This window comes from Lactuca virosa, chromosome 8 (genome assembly GCF_052849685.1).
Source record: "Lactuca virosa cultivar CGN04683 chromosome 8, Lactuca_virosa_CGN04683_v6, whole genome shotgun sequence".
In the NCBI taxonomy this organism is placed as follows: domain Eukaryota; kingdom Viridiplantae; phylum Streptophyta; class Magnoliopsida; order Asterales; family Asteraceae; genus Lactuca; species Lactuca virosa.
This window is the reverse complement of record NC_136433.1, coordinates 83,064,163-83,087,890: the sequence shown is the minus strand read 5'-3', so window position 1 is coordinate 83,087,890 and position 23,728 is coordinate 83,064,163. Positions and strand designations below refer to the sequence as shown.

The 23,728-nt window shown below is 32.6% G+C and overlaps 1 protein-coding gene and 2 long non-coding RNA genes across 8 annotated transcripts; 1 reads left to right on the top strand and 2 right to left on the bottom strand.

The window, feature by feature from the left end:
* The first annotated feature begins 2,631 nt into the window (after positions 1-2,631).
* Positions 2,632-4,082, top strand: LOC145133447 (uncharacterized). The gene is made up of 3 exons (XR_013718588.1): positions 2,632-2,777; positions 3,637-3,701; positions 3,816-4,082. It is a non-coding gene; the product is annotated as an uncharacterized LOC145133447 (long non-coding RNA).
* Positions 4,083-5,160: 1,078 nt separating this feature from the next.
* On the bottom strand, positions 5,161-6,895 carry LOC145134137 (uncharacterized). Its single transcript, XR_013718941.1, has 2 exons — positions 6,801-6,895; positions 5,161-5,905 (listed from the first exon to the last, which is right to left on the bottom strand). It is a non-coding gene; the product is annotated as an uncharacterized LOC145134137 (long non-coding RNA).
* A 3,637-nt stretch (positions 6,896-10,532) lies between these two features.
* On the bottom strand, positions 10,533-22,064 carry LOC145132755 (TMV resistance protein N-like). 6 transcript variants are annotated; one of them, XM_079067656.1, is made up of 9 exons: positions 21,910-22,064; positions 21,419-21,483; positions 18,545-19,640; positions 17,686-18,269; positions 14,704-15,811; positions 14,400-14,612; positions 12,612-13,469; positions 11,912-12,532; positions 11,268-11,477 (listed from the first exon to the last, which is right to left on the bottom strand). In XM_079067656.1, exons 4-9 carry the CDS (start codon positions 18,171-18,173, stop codon positions 11,391-11,393), a joined length of 3,375 nt encoding a protein of 1,124 aa, XP_078923782.1. In that variant the 5' UTR covers positions 18,174-18,269; positions 18,545-19,640; positions 21,419-21,483; positions 21,910-22,064; the 3' UTR covers positions 11,268-11,390. The 6 variants fall into 6 exon arrangements, with proteins under 6 accessions (XP_078923785.1, XP_078923782.1, XP_078923780.1 ...); XM_079067654.1 differs by having other exon boundaries at positions 18,545-21,483; XM_079067655.1 differs by having other exon boundaries at positions 19,282-21,483.
* Positions 22,065-23,728: the final 1,664 nt, after the last annotated feature.

Below are 23,728 nucleotides of genomic sequence, written 5' to 3'. Positions count from 1 at the left end.
ACCGTCCGAGTGATAGAGAAGAGGGAAACCAAATGAAGGAAATGAGCGGGATATTAAAAAAATCGGCGTTTGAGCCCGCTTAATGGAGGCAGAGGCAGCCAAAAAAAATGAAACCCTAAATTGGAGAAGGCCAAAAAAATATGAAAAAAAAGGTGGGGTAGGACTCGAACTCAAGGCGACTGCGCATATAACCAACGACACTACCACTTGGCCGGGAATGCCACATCCTGACTTGCTTTGTCTACAACTGCTTTTGACCACTTCCATTTCCGTTATTATTATTATTATTATTATTATTATTATTATTATAATTATAATTATAATAATAATAATAATAATTATTATTATTATTATTATTATTCGAGTCTTAATTTTTTTTTGGATAAATTTTCTTACATATTTAAGACACGAACAGTTAACTTTCTAATTCAAATTATAACTTGATTTACTTCCAAGACTTTTATAAATTTCACATTTATCTTTCTCTTACATAATTTTTATTTTCAACTATAATGTATATAGCATAGTAGGTGTTCGGCAAAGAGATGTGATGTAAAAGAAAAATAATAGTGAAATTTCGAAAATCTATAAAGTAAATCATGTTAGGGGTTGAAGTTTAAGAACATTATAATGAATATATCAAACAAAACGACGTATTATGGTGGGTTTGGGTACCTAAACTTATATACCCTTAAGAGTATATTCATTTTTCCATATATATATATATATATATATATATATATATATATATATATATATATATATATATATATATATATATATATATATATATATGGAAAAGTTCAAAAGAGAACCATTATTAATCAAGAAATCAATGAACTAATCCAAAGCGTCGGAATTTAAAGCGATCAACGGCAAAAGGAAGGGTTGTAAACTTTTATAATGGACGCACATGTACCGGATTATAACAAAACTCACTTCCTTTTTTTTCATTAAAAAATTTTTTAGGCCAAGTTTTTTATCGAAAAAAAAACACCGAATATACCGTTGTTCACGATTTTTCGTCCTCTTTCCATAGAGATCCATGATGATATATAAAAAACGAACTTTTTTTTTCGAAAAAAACCCACTTAATTTTCTTAGTTTTTTCAATATTTAAGTTTATTTTTATCAAAAAAAAACTAATTACACCAAAAATATTAATTTTTTGTACTCTATTAATAACCATCAACACCGATTAAAAAAAAGTGTATATTCATACTGTGAATCTAAACTGTAAATATTTCAATTTTTAACATTCACAATATGAAAAATCTCAAACAGTTCAGATTCCCATTGTGAATCTGAATTACTATTATGCACACTGTGAATCTGAGAAGGTTCACAAAAAAAAAACCTCGATCAGTGTAGATTCCACTGTGAATCTAAACTCTAAATATTTCACATTTTAACATTCACAATGTGAAAAAGCTCCGATCAGTTCAAATTCACACTGTGAATCTGACTTATTATTATGCACACTGTGAATCTGAGGAGGTTCACAATGTGGATCTGAACAGGTTTACAATATGAATCTAAACAGGTTCACAATGTGAATCTGAACTGAAATATCGTTTTTTTAAACATGTATATGAATCTATGTTTAAAAAGTACAAAAAATATGAATTTATATTTATTAATTTTTTTTCCATAAAAAAATAGAACTTAACTTTTTTCATCAAAGAAAATGAAGTAGATTTTTTCGAAAAAAAAGTCCGTTTTTTATATATCATCATGGATCTCTATGGAAAGAGGACAAAAAATCGTGAACAACGGTATATTCGGTTTTTTTTCCGATAAAAAACATGGCCAAAAAAAAAAATTTAAACGAAAAAAAGTGGTGGGTTTTTTTTGTAAAAAGTGGATTTTTTGGTATAATCCGGTGTGTGTGCGTCCAATGTAAAAGTGTACATCTATTTCCTTGGCCATTGATCGTTATGATTTCCGACGCTCACGATTGATTCCGTGGTTCCTTGGTTAATTATGGTTCTCTATTGAACCTCACCCTATATATATATATATATATATATATATATATATATATATATATATATATATATATATATATATATAGAGAGAGAGAGAGAGAGAGATAAAATAAATAAATAAATAAAGAGGGGTTCGACGAAATTCTCAATTTATGAAAACCTCAAGAAAGTTCTTATCACTTCATATCACATTTAAATAAAGAGGGGTACCGGAACCGGAACCGGAAACCGATGGAACCGATCGGGTCGGGACCGGGACGTTATTTTTGTGGATTTTTGGAACCGGGAACTGATATGAACCGGAACCGATAGAACCGGAACCGGTAGAACCGGCAAAAACCGATAGAACCGGCAAAAACCGGAACCGTATGATGCTATTTTTCAAGGACCGGTTCCAACATTTGAAGAGACAACAAGAACCGGTAGGAACCGGGAACCGGTAGAACCGGCGGTCCGGTTCGGTTCCTATTTTTCATCAAGTTCGTTTCCCGGGCCGGTTCCAGCCGGGTCGGTTCCTTTGCTCATCCCTAGAAGAAATTTCCAATTTAAACACAAGATATTTCCTATCAGGTCACATGTTCAATAAAAACAAGATTTAATATATATATATATATTTCTCTCAAGAATCAGGCCCCAGTGTTTGTTTATTTATTTATTTATTTATTTTCTTTTGTATATTAAAATTAGGGTTTGCTTTTACATTTTGATGATGTTGCTTTAATTCCGAGAGGGATTAAGTCCCCATGTGGACGTTGATGCTGAATTGAAGAAAATGGATTCCAGGATAAGGTTAGTAGTTTTTACTTTATAGTTCTTTTATGGATTTGGGAGAAAAAGAGATGTTGTTTGGGATATCTCATCATCAACACAGTAATCATCTTCAATAGGTAATCATTATAGGTGTTCATATGATCTGGGATGGTCCTCTTTTTCTCGCAGGACCAATATCTCACATTATGCTCTGCCTTTTCCATTATCCTTGTTTTACCATTTTTTCTGCTTAAAGCTTTGTAATATTCTTTACTTTGATTGGCTTAATTTTGAACTCACATCTTGAATATGGAAAATAATTGGTTGGACATAGGATAATGATTTGGAACGTCTCTTTTGTTACCAAGATTTTGAAGACTGTCAACTACTCAACGTCTCCAAGAAATAAACAATCTTTGGGTTGTTCCTTTTTGACTTGATGCTAACATAACTGTTGTAAACGACATACCACTGTTTTGAAAACTGGACAAGAACAGCCGGTTTAATAAGGAACCGAGGTTCTTAAGGTCTTTAAACCAGTAAAAACGGGTGGTTCAGTGAACACCGGTTAAAACCAGTCACAGTTGAACCATAAAAACCGGCTCTTGAATGTTTTAAGCCGGTCCGACCGGTTGGACCGCTTGAACCATCGAACCCCCGAGCCGACCGGTTCGGTCTCCAGTCTGGTTTTCAAAACCTTGCGACATACGATGTTTGTTTTGATTTAATATAGAAATAACATTTTATATGCCATACATGTAAAGGATTTGACTGAAAAAGGAGCACATAAATTTCTATGGAAATACTCTTTCTGATCAAAATTGTTGTCTTATGTTTTTCGGCTTGCTTCTTTAATGCCAAGTCGGCCACTAACTTAATAATCTTTCTACTTTTTCAGGTATTATAGTAACGACTACCACTATGCTTCATATTGCATCCTTAGCAATGGATGCTACTGGCCAGGTAAACACATTCTTCAACATGACATGGAAGAGTATATTGAGTTTTTTTGATTTACGTGTCTATTCGTCAAATATCAACCCATTACTAATTACTCTAAACATGCACTTATTGTAGGTTGCATTATTGATATTGATGAAAGATATGGATAATTTGATATGTCGAAGGATTGTGGTTGGACTCCATTTTATTAGCAATCTTTGCAAAAGTTAGAAAAATAATGCAAGAAATTGGCAAGTCATTGTTAATTTGGTTGCTTCTTGTTGGAAATAAAAATTTATTTGCATTTATTTGTGTATTATAACATTGTATTTTCGTTTTGTCTTTATTGTTTAAGCATTGTACATTGAAACTTAACCTATTTATAGCATTGTACTTTCACAATCCCACATATTATGGTTTATGACATTGTATATTAATTGTCATACCAATACATTACTGAGAATAGCAACATGTACAAAATTCCGTACTCATAATAACAATATAGTTGCATTTCTTTAAAGCTCCATATAATAATGTAAACACTACACAAATTACCCTTCATGGGTCGTGCTTAGCACGGCCCTCATAAATTTTCTAGTATATATATATATATATATATATATATATATATATATATATATATATATATATATATATATAATCATTCATGTGTTACATTTTAGTTTCTGGAGGTATTTCATTCATTTCCTTTTTAGTCCCTACAATGACTTTTAATTAATCTTTTGTCCTTGAACCTGATTATTCCTCATCACTTCTGCAGTCCATTTACTCAGGCCCACTTTGGGATCCCATATTCGTAGCCTAGCATAGCGAGCCCTTTAGCCTTTTAATGTTGTATATATGCATTATATTATTCCATTTGTTATAACGAGTAACATAGAAATCAATATTCCCCACCCTCTAATATTCAAGGCAAACTCAACACCCATACCATTAAATGCAAGAAATGCTCCAATTAATTCCAATATCTAAATCCACGTTGGCATGAACCCAATCTAAAGGGTCCATTATTAAGGACGATTTAAATCCAGAAATTTTTACACTGTTCCAGCAGTTTAATGAAAACGCAACTTCATTAAATCAGGGCCGGCATAGAGATTTTAAGGGCCCTGTGCTAAGAAGAAAAACGAGGCCCTAAATATAATTTTTTAATATATAAGATAAACAAACTTAAGACGGTGAATTGTCGTTACGGAAAACTTAAAAGTAAACAAATTAATTAAAAGGAACTTATGGAATTTTATAAAAAGCTCAAGGGTTAATTGTGTAACTTTTGAAAACTTATTTGTTAAAGGAATGGTTGATTATGAATTATATAGTATAAAATAAGGGCCAAAATTGTAAATTGAATTAAAAATGTCAAAGATGTGGACATGAATCGAACCCATAGGCTTGTTTGAAAAGAAGAGCATGCGGATGTGCTTATGCCAATTAAGCTACACAGGATTTATGCAAAAACTTGAATAAACTAATATATATTTAATTATTAAATATATAATTTAATTAAAGCTCAGGCCCTATTTTTTTCGGGGCCCTGTGCGGCTGCACCTCTTTCCCCCCTTAAAACCGGGCCTGCATTAAATAATAATAATAAATTTTTCCGAGTTATCCAACATGAATACAGCCCATCACCAATGGCAAGAAGATGTATAATAGTTGTGCTGTTAAGTTAATTGGTTCAAGCACCAATTAACACAAGGACTGATCTTGTAGACCATAAATTTCAATATAACACAGGGACTGTTTTTGTAACTTAGTCAGAGTTTGACCATATCTAACTTCAGCATAAAAGTGCAAAAACATAAATTCTCAATGTTGTTTCATCACAAACACACGTTTCCATTGAGAATCCATGCCCCTCGAAGCACCTTTTTTCTGTTTCAGATTTATTGTAGAAACAACACATTAAGAATCCACAAAATTCGTTGTACAAATATTAGGGGATAACAATGTAGAGCTCACCCTACAACCAGATGAGGGTCAAACTCCTTGGGAATCTCAAGGCGTTCACAATGAATTTCAATTGTTTTTCCTCACACAAGTTTATGTCCTTTGGCTACAATTCTCACATACAAAAGAAATCCAAAAAACCAAGGGACTACTATCGAGCCTTGTGAGATCTTTATTGATATTTGCAATTAAAGGAACCAGTTTCTCAGAAATGGTATCAACAATCTGTTCGATGTGTTTTGTTTCATGCCAGCCTGCACATTTGAAACACAAGAATGATTGATTAGCCTATTACCATGCATAAAACCAAAACACCAAAATCAACGTCACAAGTACTTATAATCACCACTATTGACTAAGATTTTCTATATATGGGAAGCATTAGGATGACAAATAGTTTCAAGTAAAAAATCTGGACTTATCATTTCAACTGCAAATTAAAAGGTGAATACAAAATCAAAATGAGAATTTAACACAGTAAAGTTACCTTGTCAATAGACAATAAATATAAACAATACAAATTGATTTGACTTAAAGTAGTTAACACCTCAATAACTATAATTCAACATAAACATAATTAAACTAACTCATATCGAGTAACTGGACTTTCAAAATTCTAACATCTTTCAACTGAAAACTAAATCAATATCTGAAGTAGACAAGAAAATCGCTCTTCTAGAGTCCTTATCAACATCATTATTAAAAGATAAAATAAACAGGTCTTACTTACACACATTTAAAACAAGATTGAAATGTAGGGTATTACGTGGGTCCCGTCCATGTGGTTTGCAGGGTATTTTGTTTGTGGGCCGAAGGTTTTTTCAGGTCGACAAAGAAAAAAAAGACAATTGATAAATTTCCAAGATCCATCACGATATCGTGGTACTAAAATTAATCTATGATTTATGATGCCAAAAATGCTCAACTAAGAAACCAAAAATAACATCAAGAATCATATCAAATTGACTACTACGGGGACAGGAAATAGATAACTTTCAGGAATCACGCAAAATCGAAAACAAACGGTGTACTTCAAAGTTCAAATATAGAATGCAAGAAATAAAAACAAATTAATCCATGAAAAATCGTATATATGACTGAATCTGCTATAAAAACTAAAACAAAAATAGGGTAGAGAATAGAGCATACAGGTTTGATCGGGGAAAAACTGAGAATTGTGGAAAAGGGATGAGATCATCAGAAGTCAGAACAGGGAAAAAGAAGGAAGAGCTCCGTAATATGTATCCACTTTTATGTGATAATCGGATTTCGGATCACTTTTTTATTCAGTCCAAAAACAGAAGTTATTGGGCTCCTTTTGGTGGGCTTTGCTTTTTTCACTAAAAGTATCTTACCGAGCATGTAGGTGTATTTTGCAATATCCCAACTAAAATAATAAAATATTCACCATCAAAAGTTGTTTGAACGATAAGAATGTAAAATATATGTAAAATATGCTACAATTGGCGCAAAATACATCATGTTATTAAATGAAATGAAGTAAAATATTGATTTTTTTTAAGTCAAAATGAAATAATTATTAATGATAAAAAAAAAGTTAATACATATATCGACAGAAGGCAAACGGACAATAAGCTGCGTCGCTATTCCTTTCTGGATGACAAAACTAATTCTTTTGAAAACGACATCTGTGTTTCCAATGTAATTTGAAATGCAATATAACATTTCAAAATTTTAATAGAATCTATATTTCCAATGCAATTGGTAGTTACAACAACTAGCATGTCGGTCTCTAAATGATGAGACCTCAACTTCCATTATAAAATATAATTTTGGGCATCATAAGTTTCATAAAACAACTCTTATTCCAATAGGTCTTTTTAATCATTTATGTTATTTAAAAAATATGTAGACATTGAAAATACTACTTTTCAAGACCGAAAGAAAAAAATGCAGTGAATAGCAATATAGTTTATTGTTTTTATCAATGTAGGCAATGGATTTTGGGCATCATAAGTTTCATAAAACAACTCTTATTCCAATAGGTCTTTTTAATCAGTTATGTTATTTAAAAAATATGTAGACATTTGAAAATACTACTTTTCAAGACCGAAAGAAAAAAAAAATGCAGTGAATAGCAATATAGTTTATTGTTTTTATCAATGTAGGCAATGCATTTTTTTGTTTACATTTTATGTTTATGAATTTTTGTTTTTCTGTTCCTTTACTTTTTAAAAATTCATTTTGACTCGTTCACTTTAAACTTTGTAAAATGCTATTTTCACACTTATATTTTCTAAATTGTCATGTTTATCCCCTATGTTATATATAATTTTATTTTTCTTAGTAACTTTTGTTTGTTAACCTTAAAAAAAACTAATTTTTTACGTGTTTAATTTTATATATGTGTTGGTATAAATTCAAGGTGATCAATGTTTCAACATGAATTTAGAATTTTCTTTCGTTGATTTTTTTTAAAAACATTAATTGATTTTTTTATGCACATATCGGTTTAAATTCGAGTTTGTCTTCGTTTCGACGTTATTAATATTCATGCTTAATTTTATGTATGTTTCCTACGTACGAATCGGGTCACATATAATTACTTTCCTTCGTTAACCGAAAAAAAAATACGTATTTATTTATATATATGTGTCGGTAACTAAAGGTGATCAATGTTTCGACGTAAATTTTAGAGAACATGCAGCATAGTTGATTAGGGCACATGCTTTAAGCAGGCACATGAAAGACGTAAATTGATGGGTTTTTGGGGTTACAACTACAATGCTCTAAGTGGAAAAACAACTAAGCACTTAATTGATTAGGGCACATACAACCTAGTTGGATCTATGTCTTTCATGTAAAGGCAACATACTATGAACACTAACCTACAAAACTTTCCTATGAATAAACTTAGTCATAAGACAATAATACTAACCTTAAAGATTGTTATTGTAAACAATCTTGGAGACTAGGAAGGTGTTGTAAAGGCAACATATTATAAACACTAACCTTTTTTAAAACCTTTGTCAGCTAGCACCATAAGTGTAGTGTCTCTGATGGTTCACACCCAAACTCTAGCAACCAAGGAACTTGAAGAGAGAGAGAGAGAGAGAGAGAGAGGGAGAAGAGGAGTAGAATTTCGACCCTTAGGGGTATATATAGGAGTCTAAGAAGGTGTTGGATTAGGCAGGTATCTTAAAGATAACCTTAATCCCTTTAATTCCTCTCTAAGGCATCCAAGGCACCCTTAAAGCCCAAGGAAACCCTAGAAGCCATTCTAGAAATCGTCCCCTACCTAGGGAGGTTCTAGAATTGCTCGATGTTTAACTTTTAAACATTGTCACCTTTAGTCCTCCTACTTTTAATTAATCCAATTAATCCCAAAATTAATTCCAATTAATTCTTGATTAATTATTAATTAAATAATACTATTTCCAATTAATATATTATTTTCATAATACATTAACAAATCATTTATTTTGATTTCTAATTAATTTATTAACCATATAATAAATTAATAATCAATCTCTCTCTAAAAGTTATCATATTCAATTTTCAGGTTTGAGGGCAACCCAAAAGGACTGTGCTACCATCAATCCAAGTTTATATCAATTATAGTTAATTGATTAGACACCTAATCCAACAGTCTCCCACTTGAATAAGTCTAATAACTATAACTGCCAGTATAACTACCGAATTGACCCGCAGATTGTAGGCACAAAAAGTTGCTGTCAAACTCTGACCCAATTAGTTACGTGTCCTAAGATAAGTGATCAAATATTCCTTCGTTCTACAAGATATCGTATAAACATGAGACAATGATTGAAATCAGTCTCATTGTCCAAAAAAAAAATTTCTCGATTTCCTGATTTATGACGACTAAATTCAGACTGTTAATTGAACACATCAATTTATTCCGGGCTCAACCAAACACTTTAGATGTCGACATCAAATCATCGAGGGGCCCAAAGCTATCGTTTTTCCCGTTAGGGCAAAAGGAACGAATAAATTTTGACTTATATGCTTGCACTATTTACTCATCAAATCACACACAATAATACGTTTTATAACATCAAGTTATTGATATCAAATATGTGACATCTTGAATTATATTCATATGGATGACTTTTTTTTATAGGGTTTATAAAGATAAAAATTTAAACTGTTTTTTCTTAAGTTAAGTACAAATCATTTTTTTTAAAATTATAGAATATGTAAAACTTGAAATCATTTTCTAATATTATGGAACGTTTAAAACTTTAGTTTCTTCATAAACATGGCAAAGTATATACAAGGTCATGAATTGAACATGAATATTACACAAGCTCATGTCTAATTAACTTGTAGTTTTTTTATAAAATCCCTAGAGTATATATAAGGTCATGTCAATTGAACATGAATATCACACATTCAAACGTGCCTCCTCCTTTAACCATATTTATTTACCCAATTTCAACAGGTTATTTATTTCATTATAGTTATGAGAAAAATAAATATGAAAAAGCCAAATAAATCACATTAATTAATCAATTATTCTATAAAGAAAATTATCTACTATGAAACGCAGGCCACCTAAATTTATTCCGATAAAGATCCAGAAATTTACTAAACAAAATAAATTTAGCCTACATTAATTTTGTAATACTCCCATCCCATTACATGAAGATCTACGAGGCTAACTTTAGTGGTCAGCCCAATACTGCAAATCCTCTGTCGCAAGTTGGAAAGAGAGTGGAAGAACAATTTATGCAATTTATTTATTATTGCTATTTGTCTGGTATATGGAAAAGAAAAACAATTTATCAGTTTATGCAATAAAACTGATTTCCTATCAATTTATAAAGTCAAGTGATAGTTTGTTAATCAAATTATGCATTATTCTACCAAATTGGTTGCACAAAAATGAAATGACACAAATTTGACAACCAACTAAAATATGACCATGATAAATAGGTCAAATATGAACAAATAAGTCATGTCATCACAATATATGGACATCCATTCTCATGCACAATCATAAACAAATTTCATTTGCACTGATTTTGGTCGGTGGTCCTTATATATCACCAATCCAAAAGCCACCCTGTACACATGTACCTACTGCATCTTTTCTTGTACATTGATCATTTCCCACATTAGTTCTTGAAAAGTACTCCAATATACATGTACATACTGCAACTTTTCTTGTACACTTCCACTATCTTTCCGGACCTCAACATATTACACAAGAAGACTTATCTTCTTCCAGCTGAATACAAAGTAATAACAAGCAACAATGAGAGTTACTCAAGGATGAAAATATATGAGGCTAAAAAGCATGAGTTAATTTCATTTTGCAGCATAGTTTTAGGTTTTCTTCTGCAGATATAGACACCGTGTTTTTCATCTCTGTAATAGCTAGGTTCAGAAGCGATTTGATTTGGATTTTTCTTCATTTGACTTCAGCTTATGTACAATAAATATGACTTAAAGATAGCAAACATTTTTTTTGGAATATCCCATTAAATGTTGGAATGGTAATATGGTATATATAAAGAATCAATTATCAAAACTATTAATTGTATGTTGGAATTGCATATGTAAAGAGTCAATTGTTTTAAGCATCTAAGAAGTTTTGGTATAGAAACAGTACAGCAAAATTAGTAATTTCATTATATTTATAATTTATAATTATTTATAAAACTAACTATTTTAAAATATGAAAGAAGGAAAATTTTGTCATCTACCATATATACATTACAAATCCGTTGGCACATTTAGAAACCACCCAAGAATTTACAAAAGATCAGATTTCAATTCCATTCCAAAACGTAGGGGCGTCCAAAAGAACTGAAAAACCCATGCGTTCTGATCCCAAATCCCCTGAAATATTCCAAATTTGACAAAAGCAATCCCACAATCAAAACGACCCAAAGGATTTTGTTCATTTTGCAAAACAAAACTGTCAATGTGCGAAAAAGCTAAACGATGGTAAAAGAAACCATTACATGACATAAGACTCAAAAGTCAAAACGGAACAAAAATAGCAAATCAATCCTAAAAAACGATTCAGTAGAAGCGGAAGTAGGGTGAGAGTGGGGAAAAATCATTAGTGTCTGTAAAGAATCACAAACTTATAAACAGATCACTAAAACGTTCAGACTACAGTGATTCGTGTCACATTTACCTAATCAAGGGGATAGTGGGAAACAAGATAGACGATGAAAATGTCATTTTTCTAGACTTTGTTATTCACAAGAATAAACTTTACTACTGATTATTTAATGAGAACAGAACAAAAGAAATAATCCACATACCTGATAGTAGTACTTGCCGTTTGGATGTGGATACGGATACATATATGGATACGGATACCCATACGGAGAGAAGGTGTGGCTAGGCTTCCATAAAATATTGATAGAAGTGTTTGAATCACGTTTGATCGTAAACGTATTTCCATGTTTACATTCATCATCCCAAAATTCTGAGCAATCTGTTGTTGCAAACGCCTGATCACCCTTTACTTTCCTAGGAACTAGCTCAGCACCAACATAACTCTTGTAAGCTGAACACCCAAACATATTGTGTATCGAAAATGAAATGATATTGTGTGATGAAGTCAATAATGTGGTGTTCCTCAATGAATGAAACGAAACATATCCTATGAATGTCATTTCATTATATTCATCAGGCTCCTGCCAAATTTCAGATCGAGAATATACTTCTTCTTCTACCTCCTGCTTGATGATTATACTAATACGTGGAGATTTCATGTCCGTGACAACGCGTATTAAAAACCCACAATAGTTACTGTACCAATCATGTGGAAGATGCAGTGTATGTGTGCTCTCGGTAAACAGCCTATCTACAAACCACTCCTTTGGAATCATCTGATGTTTAACAACGGCACTGATAAAGTGATTTTCAAAAGCATTTCCCTGCCATGGAAAATACATTCAGTTATGATTCTTATTTAGTTGGGTTTATATAATAAAGAATTAAATTTAAAAGCCAAACCTGGAGCATGGAGTTTAGTAATATGTCGCCACAAAGTTTATTCTTCCTAAAGAGTGAGACTTTCCACAACAATTTGCAGTTTGAAATATCTCCAAAGCTTTCAAGTGATTCACAATCATCCGCCTTAACAGCAGCTATACTTGATGGCAGCTCTGACAATTCTACAAGGCTTTTGCACTCTGACACGTTGAGCCATTTGAGCCGAGGAAGTTGCAAGCGACTAAAATTTAATCGAGAAAATTTATTTTGTTTTAGATTGAGTTCTTGCAAGTTGGGCAACTCCCAAACAGCAGAGCCAATGTACTCGTCTCTTAGATGGCAGTGCCTGAGATTCAACTTTGTTAAGCCTGTATGGAAAAATTGTAACCCTCTCGTGTGAGGTAAACAGGATTCCTTTAAACAACATTCTACATCAATGGGATCCTCTAGTACTGGTTTTTCAACTTCTGTATCACCACCAAGATTACTGAAACATGTCAACCAAGTAACAAATTTTTTTGTACCGGATTCTATATAGGATGCAACCTCGTCCTCACTATCATCCAAATGAAGATGTGGTAAGCTTTTAATGTTCTGTTGTTCGATCTCTGTGAATGTAAAAAGCTTGGGGCAATATGAGAATGTAAGGGTATCGAGTTTCTCTAGTTGGGTAATGGGTGGAAACATCTTAAGTCTCCTACAATCTTCTATAGATACGGAGACAAGCTTTTTCAAAAGTCCAATCGATGGATCAATCTCTTCTAAACGCGGGCATTTACGAAGATTGAATCTTTCAAGATTTGGAAGTCCACGAAAATCTGGTGTCATGATTAGGTTTTTCAAACGAGCAAGTTTCATGATTTTCAAATTCGGCAGATGCTGTTGCATACAAGTGCAAACAAGTCAAAAGTATATATATATATATATATATATATATATATATATATATATATATATACAGATCAATTGCATACTATATATGGGGCACTAATTAGACAAATATAAAACTTATTCTTTCTGTCCATAAATGGAATATTTGATTTGATACAAAGTTCGTTTAAAATGTGTGGTTGTTAGTTAAATATCTAAAAGCACCTGTAAAACCAAAATGGAAAAAAACAGTAAAAAACATAGATTTGTATTGAGACATCACCTGAATAATAATATAGTATTTAGTTTCATTGAAAAAAAAGAACTCGAGTTGCCACCTCAACATTCACATTTGTATATCATCACCATAGACTCTCTTGTAGAACTTTTAATAGTCACATGAGAAATATTAATGAAATCCACCAATATTTGAGAAATAATATACTTCTCTAGATAAAAGTCTAATGATTGTTAGAGTACAGTAAAATCTAGTCGTATATGGTATTTATTCTATGCATACGTGTGCTTCTTGTTAATTTTATTTCTAAGTTTAGCCATTCGTGTCGAATGACACAGGAAGCAAGTTGGACTAGGGGATGGTTATCAATGTGTACAACAAGTTATGTGGAGCTTAGAATTCATACATCACATTTGCTCCTGAAAATCTAATCTTTCCTAATAAAAAAGAAGACTATCCATATATAACAATTCGTTGTATATGAAAGTTAAAACAAAATCAGGTTAGAAAACAGAAAGCATTATTAGAAAATAGAGGTTTACTACAAATGATGTTGCTTTATGACACCAATAAGCGATGACATAACTATTGTGCTCATATCCATATAACTACTTATAATTTGCTCCTAGGTTTAGTCAGGTCTATATGATTCATCACCCAATTTGCTTTCATCCTTTAATTAGATAAACAATATGCATTACCTTATAACCCTCCCAAATCTGTTTCTGTGAGATGCCATCCAATCTTAGACAACAAAGCTTCCATGGTGAAAATTTGGTAGGAAACGGACATGCAAGATCACATCTCCAGTCAATCCATCGAAGGTTTTTCATGTTTGCACCAATCGGAGGAAGCAATTGTGATATATCATGACTATTACAATCAAGTCTTATTGCTTCAATCATGTCAAGTTCCTGTGACCAAGGGACCAAAATGATGCAAGCTTTGAGTTAAAAGTGTTTGTTCAAACATGCATATATCACGAAAAGCTAGCTTAACTATTACCATCGTTGCATCCAGGGCACATATTCTCAGAACATCTTCAGTCTTCCAAATTCTACTATGTTTTTCGGGATTCTTGGGGTATTCCCCTCTAACAATGTAGTGTGCCATTTCTTGCACCAGATCATGCATATCAAACTCTCCATTTCGTGAAATAGTTATGAGAGCCTTTTGTATCAACACCTTTACTCCTATCACAGGATGTAGACCACAAGCATCAAGCGTCTTCATTGCCTTATCTTTGTCCTTCTTCCTAAAAAAACATGCAATATCTAGGAACAAATCTTTCTCAAGCTTTGTAAGTCCATCAAAGCTGATTTTTAGCGTTTCCAAAATATCATCATTTGGAATCTCTTTCAGTCTGGCTAATGCACTCCTCCATTCATTAATGTCTTTGTCACACAGACTGGAACCGAGAGTTGTAAGTGCTAAAGGGAGCCCACCAGCATAAAAAACCACATCTTCTGAAAGCAGCTCATAATCTTCTACACGTTTGTGACCCTGAGGTGCATACTTGGAAAAGAGCTCCATAGCCTCATCATCGTTTAACAAGCTAATTTTATGTATCAAGTCTACTCTAGGCGTAGTAGTTAATACTACATGCTCATCTCTAGTTGTTATTATAATTCGGCTTCCTTCACCGAACCAATCATGTGATCCGGCTAACGCTCTTAGTTGCTCAAGCTGATTAACATCATCAAGAACAACCAAGACCTTTCTATGGCACAACTTGCCCTTTATCATGCGTCTTCCTTCGTCAACTCTTGGTACTTTAACTTCTTTTTGTTTCAACACATTTGAAAGAATTTTTTCTTGCATTTTTGCCAAACCATACTTGCTTGATTCCTCTCGAATGTTTTCAACAAAGCAAGAACCATCAAAGTGGAGATAGATTTCACTATATACAGAAGATGCAAGAGTAGTCTTACCACCACCCCCAACCCCCCATATTCCAATCATGCGCACCCCACCTGACCCAATTTGTAACTTTGATTTCAGATTTTGCATGCGAGCCTCTATTCCAACCAGGTTTTCATTTGCACTTTGAGTTACTAAATGCAGCCTATGCGAAATTGTGTCAACAATTTCTTTGATACACTTTGCTTCATGCCTACATATTAGATATACAAAGATAATTAGCATCTGTCCATATTGACAAAAGAGATAATCTGTTTCATGCTCCATTAAATAATGAAAAAGGATTCCTAATTAACCATTATATTTCACATTCAAAACAGAGTTTGTAAAGTTGATATCACAAGTAGTTTAAAACCATCCCTGTACGTGGATGGTCCTTGCAGTTTCATTTTCTTCATAACTGATCTGAAATTACTATTTTACACCTGTTTGATTTTTTTATGAATTTTTATTTTTTATTTTCAATTTTAAAATAATCTTTTAATTGTTAGAAAATGACCTCTCATCTAACCTTAGCCCTAAATCCATCACCTTCATCCTTTTTCTCTCTTCATTTTGAGAACCACCACCACCTCCAAAATCCTCAGCAGTGGTGCCGCCTTCAACATCCACAGCTCTTCCTTGACACTGCATCACCAGCGCCGCCTTCAGCCTCCACATCGCCGGCCTCTTTCCAGATCTCAATCTCAGCCACAGATCTCCTCCGCCTTCATCTTCTCCGATGCGCAGACTTTCTACAGATCCACCAAAGCTCAAGTTCAAGGGTGCAGCCATGAACAAACCACAGACATCGGTGGAAGTTAGTTTGAGGAAGTGGCCAGCTAGGGTTTCAAACCCTTCACATAACTAGTATTAGTCCATAGATCATCATAGTACTTTGTGTAGGAAAAAAAAGGGAAATATATTTCCAGAAACTTTTTTTCCTTCATTTCCACAATTCTTTGTAGTACTTTGTGTGTAGATTTTAATATATCAAGAAAGAGATTTGAACTCAAGTTCCAACCACTGGGAGGAACTCAATTGGACGATTTTGGATCTTTTTCTTGATAGGGATGGGAGATTTCAATGTAGAAATTTTGATTTGTAACACATTTGTTATTCAAACCCAGAAATCTAGAGTGTGTGTTGAAGATCAAACCCAGAAATTTGGAGTGTTAGTGTGCGTTGAAAAACAAACCCAGAAATCTGGAATGTGTGTGTTGATTTCTGGAATGTGTGTGTTGAAGATCAAACCCAAAAATTTGGAGTGTGTGTTCTTGAGCGTGTGTTGAAGATTAAACCTAGAAATCTGGAGTGTATGTTCTTCAGCTCTTGAGTGTGTGTGTGTGTGTTGACGAACAAAATAAATTAATATCTGAATAAATTTCTACACATATTAATATTAAATAAAAGATAAGTCTAAAATAAATTACAAGGGGTAAAAAAAAGGTCTTTATTATAGGGGTTAAGGACCAAGCAGGCAAAAAATGAAACCATAGGGACCAACATGGTAGACGCTTAGATAGTTGTACTGAACCAGCATGTTTTGGCAAACCTCATGGACCAACCACATAATGTTGTCATATAAAAATTTTATTGGGGAACATCCAATTGTTTGAACCATGAAAAGGTAAAAGCAAGATGGATTTATGGTTGTAGCTCGATTTGAGGTACGGAATCAGAATTAGATCTTGGTGAGATCCATTATAACTCATTCTCATATTTGTCATACACAAAGGAGCCTAAAGTTAAGTGTCAATGATAGCCCAGTAGCATAAGAAACTAAATCTAGTAGAAGCATCTCAATAGTTATGCATGTATACCAAGAAGCTAAATAGCATGCTACTAAATCTAGTAGAAGCATCTCAATAGTTATGCATGTATACCAAGAAGCTAAATAGCCTCAGCATGCGACAATGTCTACTTTATTTCAAGTGACCCAGTCAAAGCCTCTGTTTATCAAGGTCATCAACATCATGAAAAATAATTAAAACATTCATATTAAAAGCTTATAAGGTGCAAGTAAAGTCTTGTGATCACACATATCTTAAGCATAAAAAGTGCAAAAAAGGAAAAGAAGAAAATTACCCGTTAGCAACGTGCTTGGTTTCCCATCCAGAAATGTTACTTGCATCCACAAGTGCTTTTCTCCAAGATCCAACCTTCTTGTAGTTCTCCGACTCATGTTTGGCAAATGCCTCTCCATATATTCGTATTTGTTTTCGCACTTCAGAGGGATCCACATGATAAAATATGGGCATAACACTTTGGCCTTTCGTATCTTTGCACTTCATAATACATACAAGTTCATCTAAGCACCATGAAGAATCTGCATAATTTTCAGAGAATACGATGACAGCAATCTGGGATTCTTCTATAGCCTTCATAAGGGCTGGACCAATCGATTCACCCCGAGGAAGCATTTTATCGTCCTTGTACGTGTATAACCCTTGTTGATCAAGAGCTGAGTAGAGATGATCAACAAAAGTCTTACGAGTATCTTCTCCTCTAAAGCTAAGAAAGACATCGTACTTCCACGATTGAGAAGAAGGAGAAGATGATGATGAAGATGCCATTGATGTGTTGACTTGTTGAGATACAATGTATGTGGTTTCAGCACCTCAATGAAATGAACTTTATATACAGAGAGTGGTGTGAGTTTCCAATAAAACCTGGTATCATGCATGTAGAAAACCTTGTTAGAACTCATAATTGAAGTAACAGGTTACCATATAGAAAATCTCATATGAACCCCATTGAAAGTATAATACAAGTTATAAATCAAAAGAGAGACATGAATTATTTAGGTGATATGAGTTAGTCTTGTCACAACTCAAACCTTAGTTCAATTCACTAGCAATGCCTTCACAAGCTTTCCGAAAATGTATTCAAAATTCAACCTTAACAATAATATTGTTCGTTTATGAATCTATTGAGACATATATACCCAGCATGATTAGCCGCTTACAATCCAATGCTTTATATCAAATATTGACATGTATTGCATCTTTCTTTTGGAAAGGGAACTGCCGCAACGAGGATTTTCGGGTTAGCTTTCTCGTGCCAACTAATCCCCCCAACCCAATGAGGTTATGATTTCTAAGTTTAGTGGACTCGATCTATAAACCTGATTCCAAGTGGTTTCTGGATGAAAAACCACGAGACTTCCAATCAGGATATGTCTATTTACAGGAAAGTTACTGAAAGTATGGATTTTCCTATATATGGTCCCACACTCCCACTTTCACCTTTAAAATCATGATCTTCAAATAATTTTACCAGTAAATTACACGATTAGTCCCTATAGTTTGGAATAATTTGTGTGTTTGATCTCTAACTTTATTTTTTAACTCGGACGGTCCTTATGATGTGTTTTTATTATGTATTTGGTCCCTATTCCCGTCTCCTCCACTCAATTACAATCTCCGGCGAGTCCAGCAACACTGCTACCCCGTCCCTGCCCCACCTCATTCATCTTACCTGCAACCCATTCACATTGATACCGAAAATTAAGGAAACCTAGATGCGATCTAATAAAAAGCCCAGATACAAATACAATCGTTTAACAAAAACACAGATATAATCAAATATACTCGAAAGAAACAAAAACTGGACAACGAAATCAAATACAGTCGAAAAAAAAAAACCCAGATTCAATGAATAATAAACCCTTCCCTTTCTTACTAGCTTCATCTTCTCCGGAATCCTTCCCCCATTTTGTTCCTCTATCCTGTATAGTTTACCACCCCCTTAACATCTTTCTACCGCTTCTTCAAAGTATAATCGGAATCCAAATTCCCTTTTCGCTATACCACCACTTCTGTTACTTGATTAACATGTTCTTCTGCGTCCATTGCAGTAATTTCATGAAACAGAGGTTAAGAATTAGGGGTTCTAAGATTAACTTATGTCTGTCAAGGTTATCAAGAATTCAGCGTTTCAAACACCAGATCAGATCTTATGGTGGACTTGATATCGTCGGAGAGTATTGCCGGTGGAGATGGCATCGCCGGAGACGTCAATTTTTCGGTCGGTGGTTTTGCCTTGAATATGTACGAAAGAGAAAGACTAGTGACTGTGAGGTATATGGGGGTGGGTACCTTATTTGCTAAATATTTTTTTAAAAGATAAATAACAAATTAAAAGAAGAGAAAAAAAATTAAAAAATAAAACAAAGAAAAGGATAATATACTCTTTTTTAAGCTTTTTTAAGCGTGTAACAAAATCAAAGTTAAAAAAAAAAGTTAGGGTTAATGACTTAGGAGGGTAATAAGGTTTTATCTTTGTCCACATTAAGTCCTTAAGGTTTTTCTTTGTACATATTACACCAATATAGTTGTATATAACCGTTAAAAAAAGGTAATAAAGTTTTAATTTTGTCCACATTAGGTACCTAAGGTCTTTTTTTATACATATTACACCAACATAGTTGTTATAACCGTTTAAAAAGAGGTAATAAGGTTTTAATTTTGTCCACATTAGGTTTTTATTTTTAATATTTTTATCATTTAATTTAACTCTTTTACAATTTGTATTAATATCTAGTTAGATGACTTCATCATTTCACCTTCTCATTTTAGCCGTCCATCTACCACAACACGGTTTCAGTTGAAAGGTTACATAACAATTTTTTGTCATTTTTATAGAAAAAATTAATAATAATCAAAGTCTTAATGATTAAAGCTATGTTTGGTGTGCCACAGCTAGCTGATAAGCTAGTTTATTTTTCGATCTTTTTAAGTTGTCATGTTTGGTAATCCAAAAAGTAGCTTATAAGCTAGCATTTTAAAAAGCTACTTAGACTAGTTTTTTAAAAGTATTTTTTTTTTATTTTCTAAGTATACCTCTTAATTAATAAGAAAACATATTTTTTTAATGCATTTTTATGTCATTATATAAATTTCAGATAACTTATAAGCCAGTGGCAGAGCCATAGTCAAAGTAAAAAAGTATCCTCGAAAAGTAATGCAGTATCCCCGATAAGTAATAGCGTATCGGGTATACCCTATTGGCGGAACCATTACTTATCCGGGATACTCTTTTACTTTGATCATGGTTTCGTCACTGGCTTATAAGCTATCTAAAATTTATATAATGACATAAAAGGACGTTTAAAAAATATGTTTTCTTAATTAATTAATGGGTACATTTGGAAATTTTAAAAAAACTTATAAAAAACTAGTCTAAGTAGTTTTTTAGCTTGCCAAACATGACAACTTAAAAAAGATCGAAAAATAAAATTAGCTTATCAGCTAGCTGTGGCGCACCAAACATAGCCTTAATCATTAAGACTGTGATTATTATTAGTTTTTTTTGTTGTAAAAATGACAAAGTTATTATGTAACATTTCAGTTGAAACCGTGGTTGTGGTAGATACTAATATAAATTGTAAAATAGTTAGATGAAATGATAAAAATATTATAAATAGGGACTTAATGTGGACAAAATTAAAACTTTATTACCTCTTTTTAAACGGTTATAACAACCATGTTGGTGTAATATGTAAGGGACCTAATATGGACAAAATTAAAACCTTATTACCTTTTCTTAACGGTTATATACAACCATATTGGTATGATATGTACAAAAAAAACCTTAAGGACTTAATTTGGACAAAGTTAAAACCTTATTACCCTCCTAAGTCATTAATCCAAAAAGTTAAGATTCAATATGCAAATTATCTCAAACCACAGGGGCTATCCGTGTAATTTACTTTAATTTTACACGTCTGCCACTTTAATTTTACACGTCTGCCACTTTGTCATTAGCCTTCAAGATCTCTTCACTATAAGTTACTACATTACAACTTTCAAAACCATACCGTGAACTAAAATTCACACTCATAATCATTATCTGGTCTTCATTTAGCATTGTATGACTCGTACCCTGTTTAAAAAAGTTAGTCAAATAATGCCAAGCGTACTTGGATTTGTTCAACAAAACACATCAGCGCAGAATGGACGAATCCACCTGTTATTATTATTATTTTTTTTTGTATTGACAACACATACACACATCAATTGGCTCATTTACCTCCAAATTCCATTCGGCTATAACTTACACAACAGCATATTAACTTCACAAATTGCTTAATTTGATCATCTAACTACACTAATTCTAAAACTTCACAACGTTGACTAAATTAGGTCAAAATACGTTTCTCACATTCCTGATCGAAATTTTTGAACTCTATAATATTTATTATTATTTTTTTTACTTAATAAATTATATAAAACTTCATTAACGACTTAACGCTTCCATTTCTTTCTAGATAACTTATAGTTCATCAAGTTATCAGTTTAGGGAACGTACCTCAAATTCCCAGCAGCACCAAACTTTTAGCAGAAGCCCCTTCTAAGCTCTTCACTTTGCAAGCTTATATTTCAATTTCGGGCAGAATTCCTTCCTTAATTTCTCTTTCAACTTGGATCGATTTGAGTAGATCGGTATCTTTCCTCTATCGTTGACTTATTCTATCTGAGTTCTAGAAAGGGTATGGAGAAGTACTTATAATAAGAGTACATTACAATTTTGGTCCCTCAATTTATCTTTTTCTTCTTTAAGGTTTTGGTCCTAACATAATCCAGGTCGCAGTTTTTGGTCCTTATCTTCATGTTTCATAAAGATTTTGGTCCTCGGTTGTTAAATTTAACAAAATATAATCAATTTACAAAATGATCATTTTATCCATGATATTTTTTAGTAGTTTGTTCATTACTATTATTATTATTATTATTATTATTATTATTATTATTATAAAACACTTTATATTTTGTGTTTTTTCATCTTTATTTTTTCATTAACAAAATCTAATTCCGTTGTTGCCAACTAATTTTTCGTTTTGATTTTATTTGGTCTGTAATTTAATTTTTGAATATTCTATGTCCCTTGAAATTAAAATATTATTTTACCTACTAAAAAAAGAAAAACAATTTTTATTCCCGGTTTTACTGTTACAACTCCATATCAGTCAATTCTTGCCCTTTAGTTGTTGGTGGTGCTCTACGGACTTGATCTCATGTTGATCTTTCTATGCAAACCAACGTTCAAGAACTTGGTCAAAACAAAACCAACTCAAAATCGAGTACTTGAGAGCCTACAAATGAGTGGAAATCGAACAAGATTATTGAAAACCAAACCATTTCAAAATCATGTTTTGAGGGTTTGGTCTTCATCTTCAAGCTAATTCAAAATCGAACCATATAACTAAGGATTTTTGTTCCATGATTATGCTTTGTGGGTTTCTTCTTCGTATTTAACCCACATGAGTGAAGGTTTTGTCTTATCTTTAAAATTGAACCAAATGGTCGAATGTTTTTTTTGCTATAATATCCTTATTTGTGGCTTTGAGGGTTTAATCTTCAACTTCAGGATTTTGCATTGTAGGTTTGGTCTTCATCTCCACGAAAGTTTTTTTGTTCCAAAAAGGAAAATGGGTTGTGAAATCAAAGATGAATGTTGGTTATTCTTGTAATCGGAGATGAACATTGGTACAAATGATTAACAAAAAGGGTCTTGAAAAGTTTCATTTTTTTCTCACAAAGGTTTAAGGACAATTTTTTTGTTTGGTTTTTTTATTTATCTAGTTTTCAATTTGCTTTCATATCTTCATGGGTTACCGGTCAAATTTGTTCGCATGTTGAATGTTAAAAATGAGATTGTGAGTTGGGTTCTTGGCTACCAATTTTTATTCGTGCAATGTCTCTCCTTTTTGAAAAAGAAAATGAAAACACAATGTCTTTGGTACATAATATAGATGCAAATGGAAGTACAATGCTGAAATTGGCTGGTCACTGTTGTATTGGATGAAGATTTTAGTTGCAAATTATTTGTGAAATGCAAATAGTAAAGTACAATGATGAAATGGTACATAACAAACATATGGTACATAGTATATATGAAATTGGCTAAATGGTAAAGTACAATGTTGAAATTGGCTAAATGTAGCTACAAATGGTACATAATATAGATGCAAATGGTATGGATAAAAAAACAAAATATAAACATAACAAAAATAACAAACATATTGATCCATAACAAACATATTATAGCCATAATGGGGGGATTCATTACACCGTATTTATGTACCATTACAAAAGATTACAAAAGATCAACTAACATGTATCATCCA